Genomic DNA, 7850 nt, shown 5'->3' on the forward strand with positions numbered 1-7850 from the left:
GCGCGCGGAGGCCGACGGGAGGGTTTAGGTGGCCGGGCTGCCCCAGCAGGCGGCGCGCAGGATCCGTTCCGCGGCGGCCGAGCGCCGGCGGGCAGGTAGGCCGCGCTGTGGAGCCCCGAGTCCTCTCCAACGGGCAGGGCTCCCCTCCTCGGAGCCAGCGGGGGCTCCCGGCGAGTGCTGGCTCTGAGGAAGGCAAACAGGACTGCGACTTGTAGAGCCGAGTGTGGGAAGGGCCTGAGCCGGCCCCGCGCGTGCGAAGAGCCTCTCCGGAGGGCTGGCGGCACACCGGGTTGGTGTCGGGGGAGCGGGGAGGGAGAGCCTGGGAGGGGCCCAGAGCCCGGGGACACACCACTGTGGGGAGAGGCCGGGGCAAGGGAGAGGAGTCCGGTGGCGGGCGGACAGAGGTGGTGGGTGGAGCCGGAGGTGGCGAGAGCCTGCCATCTAGAGACGCGGAGCAAAGCGAAGGCGGCGAATGGGTCTCACGAGTGGTCCCAGGCGCTTGGACCGAGGAGGCCAGGCGCAGGTGTTGGGCCCCATTCGGGGAAGCTGGCGGAGTATAGGTCAGCTGTCCCTCCCCTCTGTGGATCTCTGCACCCTAGGGCAGGATGTACACGCTGCTGTCCGGCCTGTACAAGTACGTGTTCCAGAAGGACGAGTACTGCATTCTGATCCTGGGCCTGGACAATGCCGGGAAGACGGTGCGTGTTGGGCCCCTTCGAGTCTGCTGTGCAACCAGCGCCCAGACAGACTGCACCCCTTCTGAGACCCCAGGAAGGGCCCCTCACGTCCTCTCAGTGAGACTGGCTGTCTTCCGAGGACTGTGCCCAAGGAAGGGGTGTCTGGGAGACGGGCTTAAAAAGCTGTTGGCTAAAGCTGCCTTCCTCTATAGACCTTCCTGGAGCAATCAAAAACCCGCTTCCACAAGCACTACAAGGGTATGAGCCTGTCCAAGATCACCACCACCGTGGGCCTGAACAGTAAGTGGGGCCTCTCCCAGGGGCTGGTCCCTCAGTGCTGCCCAGTGGTCTGCTCCTTTCCAGCATTAGGGGTGTGGGGGCGTTGTCAGGTGTCCGGAAACAGGACCCCAGCCCCATGCTTTCCTTTCCTAGTTGGAACCGTGGATGTGGGGAAAACTCGCCTCATGTTCTGGGACTTAGGGGGCCAGGAGGAGCTGCAGTCGCTGTGGGACAAGGTAAGGCACCCTGAACATGTGTAGGGGCACACCTGAGTGTGTCAAGAGAGCTTGGGCCCACTGCCCCTCCTGGCCTGGCACCCCTGCCACACCCTTTTATCTCTGGCCCACCTCCCCCAATTCAGCCTCTCTCCTGCCCATCAGCAGCTGCTTTGCCCAGTGTCCTCAGGACTTTTGTCCCCAGGGCCACCCTGATCCCCGCCCCTGGCTTCATGGTCTTTGCCAGAGAGTAAGACTGCCTGTGGTTCCTCTCAGTCCAAACAGCCCTTGCAGGTGAGGGCAGCCTTCCCCACTGTGGAACAGCCTGCCCAAGGGCAGCAGCAGGGCCCCCTCTTTGACACTAATCTTGAGACCCCAGCACGGGGTCTCTCTGTCCCTCCACCCTGGGCCCCGTACCATGGCCCCTGCCCCCATCACAGGCAGCCCTGCTCCAACTGAGCAAGCTCCCAGCTCTGCCCGAGGTGTGCTGGTGTTGGCCAGAGCCTTCACCATACGGTTTGTCTTGCTTCTTGGGTGCGACTGGTCTTGGGACCAGTATTCGATTCGGGCCAGTGCCAGTTGTGGCCATCGGAAACCAGGGTGCTTCTTGTCAGAATGAGGGCTTCAGACCCATCCCACTGTAGGCAGAGGAAAGCAGGTGGTAGGCATGTTGTGTAACTACTGAGTTCCTGGTGTATCAGGTTTTGACCCAACTAGGAAGGAGCCCTGGGGGTGCAGAGAATTCCATTTTGGTCCAATAAACACAAGGTCAGTGGTTCAAAACCACCAGCCATTGAGTGGGAATGAGGCCAGCTGTCTGCTCCTGTAGAGACTTAAAACCTCAGAAGCCCACAGAGACAGGCCTCCTGTTCTGAGTCAGAATCAACCTGACGTCAGCGAGCTAGGTCCTGGTTTCAGGAAACGGGCAGTTAGGTCCAAAGATAGCAGCCAACCGAGCCGCTGAGGCAGTGCGCTCAGCTGCCATTTTGAAGCAGGGCATTGCCCCGTGCCCTCCCCACTGCCAGAGTCCATCCTGAGCCCCTAGCTGACCTAGGCTTTCTAAGACTGGCTGTCTTTACAGGGGCAGTCTCATCTTTCTTCCCCCGCACGCACGCCTGGTGGGTTTGAACTCAACACCTTGCAGTTAACAGCCCAACACAACCCACAGTGCCACCCAGACTCCTTGCCAATTTCCTTCTTGGGTCAAAATCACAGAGATTTGGTTGCTATGCATTGTCTACACTCCCTTGGTTTCTCTTATCCTTGACTGAACTGGTTTGGAGCCATGGTTGGAGACACCCAAATGCACCCAGGGAGCAGGATAAACCACATGGTAGTGTCCGTGTTCAAGGCAGGTTCAGGAGCGGGCACCAAGACTAACACTGTGTGTCTTGAGGATCAAAGACTGGGGGGAGAGGTGGGAGGCTGGTGGGGGCTGGGTGACGTCCCCAGGAAGCTCTGACAAAGGAAACGTGGCAGAGCCAGCAGTGGAGCCCGCTGTAGCTGCCCAGGCCTTGCCTCAGGCACCATGACTGCTGGCCAGCCTGGCATCCTGGCAGTACAACACGGACCCAGCCCCCAGGATTGTAGCCCTGCCCACTGCAGCCAGGCTGTCACTCTTGCCTCAACAGGGTCTCCTCTTGGCATCTGGAGTCCCTATGCACCCAGTGCAGACAGGGAAGCTGGTGGTGCGTGAGGGTCCCAGTGGGCTCTAGTGAGTTGGGCTGGAAAGGCTGACCGGCCGTCCTGGTGGAGGCAAAAGCGCCTGGTGTGGCGGCCATAGCCCAGGCCTCCTGAGTGCTCCGAGTGTGGCCACCCATCAGGCTTCAGGGTGCCCATTTGGCCCATCTCTGCTACCAGGGCCCCATGGCACACATGCCACCCCTGCCTGCCCTCCCCACACCCTGGCGGGCGGGTGGGGCGGCAGCATGTGCCCTACGGATCTCTGTCCCAGACTTTCTGATAGCTGCTTCTCTGGTCCTGCCACCTGCACGGGAGGTGCATAGTGCTCCTAGTGGCTGTGGAGGAGAGCACATGGGAGCTGCTTGAGCTGGGTCAGGTCTGCCAGGAGCTACCTGGAGGTGGCAGCTCTGGTCAGTGCTGTGGGGGTGGGGCGGGATCTGTCCCCTTCTCCCGCAGGTGCTCCCCCAGCACAGAGACTAAGAGGGAACTTCTCCACTGTCAACCCCAAGCCACTGCTGGGATGGGGGTCTGTGGGAAACAGAAGGATTTCTCCCAAGTTGTCTCCCCCCAAATATCTGCCAGACTTAGCTGCTTGAGAATGACTGTACACTTGGAGGTCATCAGAAATAGATCAGGGGTTATTTTCCCTAAGGGTTATCAGCCATCTAGACCAAGCAGTCACCACTGTTTGTCCCACAACAAGTAGGGCCCACTCCCTTCTGATAAGGATAGTAGTTGTCTGTTTCCTTGTAGGAGACCCCAGAGAGGTCAAACCCACCCAAGGGTGACCAAGATTAGGCCGCCATCATGAATCTAGGGTCCGCCCTTTTTGTCACATGTATACCTCTAGTTCCTCCCCTTCCTATCCTATGTATAGCCCTAGCTCATCCTCTTCCTGTTATGCCAATGCCCATTGTACATCCCCTTCCTATAATGTGTATGCCTATGGTACTGCCCCTTCCTATGACGTGCGGTTACCTGTAATCATGCCCACCTGCTAACTAGACATAACCCTTGGTTAGCAAGAAACGGGGTCCTCCAGCCTCCTGCCCTGTCCTCCAACCGGGTACTCGAGCATCCTGCCGGGTCCCTGCCCCACCTAGCATAGGCCCACGCTGTGCGCGGACCTCTTCTCTCATGCTCTCGATGACTTTTAACATAATCTTTATATATCTCAGCCGTACAATTTTGCTTACTGAACCCGTGATTAGTGGTGGGGGGCTGGCACCCATTCCAACCACAGGGGTCCACACCTGGGGGACCAGGTGGGTAGCAGGTCCTGTCAGCACCCTGCCCCCTCCAAATTGGGCAGTGTCCTTACCAAGGTCAACAGGCCACACCCTTAGAGGCCCTTCACTAGAAGGCCCCTTTCAATTGAGGGCTGCCTGTGATGCCTGTCCCATGAGTTGATGACTTCAGGGGGACTAGGCTGGGCCTGCCCTCGCTGAGTCCCTGCGGCCCTGTCTTCCCAGTACTATGCTGAGTGTCATGGTGTCATCTACGTCATCGACTCCACCGATGAGGGCAGGCTGCCTGAGTCCAAGCGGGCATTTGGTGAGCTGGCAAGAGCTGGGGGTGGCAGTGCTCAGTAAGGGACCTGGCCAGGGCTGGGGTGGAGGTATATATAGCAAGAGGTGACCTGAAGTGGTGGTACCCAGGGCCAAGGTGGCAGTGCTTGGCAAGGAAGATGGCTGGGGTAGAAGTCCCTAGGGCTGGGGTGACATTTTTGCCTGGGGCTGTGGGAGCAGTGCCCAATACCTCATTGCCCTTACACCTTGTCCACCCCCCAGAAAAGATGGTCACCAGTGAGGCATTGGAGGGTGTCCCCATCCTGGTGCTGGCCAACAAGCAAGATGTGGAGGTGAGTGTCGCTCCCCACCCCCACAGGACCTCGGCATTCTTCAAATACCAAAGGTACATCCCTGAGGAGCCCCAGCTGGTAAAGGCACAGGCCCTGGGGATATCACTGACCCCAACCTCCCTCAGACCTGCCTCTCGATTCCTGACATCAAGACAGCCTTCAGTGACTGCACGTCCAAGATCGGGAGACGGGACTGCCTCACCCAGGCCTGCTCAGCGCTCACAGGGTGAGTGGGGGCCCCGGCGGAGGGCAGGACTCATGGATTCCATGCTCACTCCCTCTCTCCCTGTAGCGAGGGTGTGAATGAGGGCATCGAGTGGGTGGTGAAGTGTGTCGTCCGCAACGTCCACCGGCCACCACGGCAGAGGGACATCACCTAGGATACAGCCAGCAGGCTTGACCCCGGCCCACTGTGGACGCTTCCCTTGTGATGGCAGCGTCTGCTGGTGCTGTGCCTGCTCTCCATTGCCTCGGTGGTCTCCGCCAAGCCAGTGCCTGGAGCCCCCCTGCTGGTCCAGACCAGGGGCTCCTGTGGACCCTTGAGCCATGGCAGCCACCCCCAACCCCCTCCACCTCGGTGTACAGTATGGCACCTGTGACCTCTGTTCCTGACCCTGGAGGTGGGCAGGACCACATCCACACCCAGAGCCCTGGCTTATGACTCTGGGGGGTGGGGTGGGGGGAGCACGGTGTGATGCGTGGAAAAGCTGGGAGCTTGGGTTGGGCGTCTTGGTACCCCCATCCTGCCTGGCACAGCACAGAACTCTCCTCACCTATTTGTGACCTCGGCATGGTGTTGGGCAGGTGGGCCCCCATGAGGCTAGGGTGACATGGCAGCCTGCATTCCTGGTAAGGGGTGTTCTTAAAAGTCCTCTGAGCACTCGCCTGGTATCCATGGGACAGCCATAACCCCCTCCCCAGGTTCCTCCCAAGTGCAGGCCTCTCCCTCCCCTGTAGGCCTGACCTGAGAGGCTGGGCTGGCCAGGGCCCCCACCCTGGTGAAATAAAGCTTCTGAATAGCTCTGGGCTCCTTCCTCCCGAGGGTGGGGGGCAGAGCGGGCTCTCCACTGTTGGCACCAGGACCTTGTCCTGGGCTTGGGGCCCAGCAAAACTCCAGAGGGAGTAGGCCTCCTTGGATGTGGCTGCACCAGATCCAGGGTGCTGATGCGTTGACAAAGGCCAGTAGCAATGGGGAGCTGAACTAGGAGGCCTCTTGAACCCAGGCTTAGGCAGAAGGAGGAGCAAGTAGGGAGATATGCCACCTGTTCCTGGGTATCTGGCACCCAATCCAAGGATTGGCCCTGGGAGACAGCCAAGCGGAAGAGGTGGCTCCGAAAACCCTGGACTGGGAAGCTAAGTCGTAAAGCTTTGCAACTTTATAAAAATAAACTTTACAATACGTGCAAACAGCCAATGAATAAATAAGGGGATGACCTGGCGGGCTTAAGGCACAGGGAAGAATCGCGAGCGGACACTGCGTTCCAGGCCTGCCAGTCTGGCAGCCCGCAGCACCCACAGCAACCGCGCCCCCAGGGCCCCATCGCCCGCACCCAGCTCCGCCAGCTGCCGCCGCAGTTTCAGTTGCGAGGCGGCGCGACCCTCCTCCCGCGACACCTGGCGCCTCCTCGCACCTAGGGCAGCCAGGGCTTGCTGCAGCCTCATGAGCCTCTTGAAGGAGATGTCCTGGAAGGCCACGAAGTCCAGAAGGGCGCGTTCGCACTCCTGGGACTCTGCGGGGGCGGGGAACTCCAGTCAGGCCCGCTGGCCCGGCCCCGGGGCAGCGCACCAGAAAAAAGTAGTCCGCTGCTGGGGAGTGGCTAGCGGGAGGGGCATGGCGAGGGAGAGGGTGCCGCGGGAAGCAGGGAAGGGGGAGCGGTAAGGGACGCGGCCCCTCACCGTCCCACCGCTCTCGGCCTCAGTTCCCCAATGTGCGGGTAAAGTGCCTCGCCGAGTTGACTGGCGGCAGGCTCACCTGACTTGGAAGCGTCGGGGGCGCTGAGCCCAAGGCGAGGGCAGCTGGTGCACAGCGCGTCGTGGAAGGCCGAGCCGGGCACGTTGAGGGTCAAACCCAGCGCTGAGCAGTTGCGGTGGGGCTGGCAGCGCTCTGAGCTCGAGCTGCCGGCCGAGAAGCTGCCTGGAAGGCAGGACTGGCACTCCGTATTCTGGCTAGGGGTGCCTGGAGGGGGTGCGGGAAGACGGAGTCACAGGAACTGTGGGGGCGGCGCCACCGCCCTGCGCCCCAACCTGGCCTGGGCACGCACCAGGAGCGACCACGCCGGCACCGGGCGGGCATTGCGCGTGCTCCAGGCAGAAGCCCGCGTGCGCGAAGAAACCGGCCCGGCAGCGGCAGGCTCGGTTGCGCGTGGTGCTGCACGGCTGCACCTCCTCCTCGCGCTCCCCGCAGACGACGTTACAGTAGCGGCAGCGCCCCAGGTAATTCCAGAACTGCGTGTAGTGGCGCGATGGGCAGGCGACGCAATCCGTGGGGCTGTCTCGGCGGCAGGGCCACTGCACAAAGGTGCCTGGCGGACACTGGTCGCACACCAGTAACTCCTGTGTCTCCTCATCCCGCCACGGGAAGGTGGGCGCCACGGTCACCGCCCCGTGCACAGCCAGCGTTATTAGCAGGGCGGGCAGCACCCACAGCAGGGTCCGTCCCGTCCACCCAGCTACCCTCATGGTCCTTGAGCCAGTCAGCGGCCTCCGGGGGTGCCCTGCTGCGGGGGAGGTTCGGGGCTCAGTAGCACCTGGGACAGCCTACCAGGGGCCGCCCGCTTTCCCGCAACGCGCGCTGGCCCCCTGCAAGCCAGCAAGGTTCCAGTCCTACCTGCCAAGGCCCAGTGTGCAGGAACTCTGGGCTCCAGGCACTTATGGGAGGCGGGGAGGGGCGGGATGACCCCGCCCTTGGGGGTGGAGGCTGTGACCTGAGGCGCAGGGCTGGATAGCGATCCAGGTCTCTTTCAGGCTGCAGCCCCTCTCCCTGGGGCCACTTGTAGCCCGTCTGGGGGTAGCCCCAGGGAGGCGTGTGTGCGGTCACCCCTGGGGGAGGGCAGCGCCCCTCCCTTGCCATATTCCATCAGGGATGCCCAGGGCTTATTCCCAGACAGCATGGGAAGGACACCCTTCCAGGACACC

General features: G+C 61.6%; 2 protein-coding genes across 5 annotated transcripts; one reads left to right on the top strand and one right to left on the bottom strand.

Moving 5' to 3' along the window:
• Positions 1-40: 40 nt before the first annotated feature.
• ARFRP1 (ADP ribosylation factor related protein 1) lies at positions 41-6122 on the top strand. 4 transcript variants are annotated; one of them, XM_045296925.1, is made up of 8 exons: positions 41-95; positions 600-698; positions 890-977; positions 1110-1192; positions 4327-4408; positions 4645-4715; positions 4841-4941; positions 5008-6122. In XM_045296925.1, exons 2-8 carry the CDS (start codon positions 606-608, stop codon positions 5093-5095), a joined length of 606 nt encoding a protein of 201 aa, XP_045152860.1. In that variant the 5' UTR covers positions 41-95; positions 600-605; the 3' UTR covers positions 5096-6122. The 4 variants fall into 4 exon arrangements, 3 of the variants coding, with proteins under 3 accessions (XP_045152860.1, XP_004716090.1, XP_045152861.1); XM_004716033.2 differs by lacking the exon at positions 41-95 and adding an exon at positions 112-289; XM_045296926.1 differs by lacking the exon at positions 41-95 and adding an exon at positions 112-289 and having other exon boundaries at positions 4645-4768; positions 5008-5101.
• On the bottom strand, positions 6111-7824 carry TNFRSF6B (TNF receptor superfamily member 6b). The gene is made up of 3 exons (XM_045296924.1): positions 6977-7824; positions 6701-6891; positions 6111-6443 (listed from the first exon to the last, which is right to left on the bottom strand). The coding sequence occupies exons 1-3, from the start codon at positions 7392-7394 to the stop codon at positions 6159-6161; spliced, it is 894 nt and encodes a 297-aa protein (XP_045152859.1). The 5' UTR covers positions 7395-7824; the 3' UTR covers positions 6111-6158.
• Positions 7825-7850: the final 26 nt, after the last annotated feature.

The sequence above is a fragment of the Echinops telfairi genome, unplaced genomic scaffold (genome assembly GCF_000313985.2).
Source record: "Echinops telfairi isolate 266 unplaced genomic scaffold, ASM31398v2 ScPeMD7_7414;HRSCAF=8452, whole genome shotgun sequence".
Lineage (NCBI taxonomy): Eukaryota > Metazoa > Chordata > Mammalia > Afrosoricida > Tenrecidae > Echinops > Echinops telfairi.

Bases quoted from the DNA above. Each gene is read 5' to 3' on its own strand.
- TNFRSF6B (XM_045296924.1), bottom strand. From the start codon at position 7,394: ATGAGGGTAGCTGGGTGGACGGGACGGACCCTGCTGTGGGTGCTGCCC. The intron at 6,892-6,976 runs GTGCGTGCCCAG...CACCCCCTCCAG, and splicing joins TGCCGGCGTGGTCGCTCCTG to GCACCCCTAGCCAGAATACG. The intron at 6,444-6,700 runs GCTTCCAAGTCA...GCCCCCGCAGAG, and splicing joins TTGGGCTCAGCGCCCCCGAC to TCCCAGGAGTGCGAACGCGC.
- ARFRP1 (XM_045296925.1), top strand. From the start codon at position 606: ATGTACACGCTGCTGTCCGGCCTGTACAAGTACGTGTTCCAGAAGGAC. The intron at 699-889 runs GTGCGTGTTGGG...CTTCCTCTATAG, and splicing joins TGGACAATGCCGGGAAGACG to ACCTTCCTGGAGCAATCAAA. The intron at 978-1,109 runs GTAAGTGGGGCC...TTCCTTTCCTAG, and splicing joins CACCACCGTGGGCCTGAACA to TTGGAACCGTGGATGTGGGG.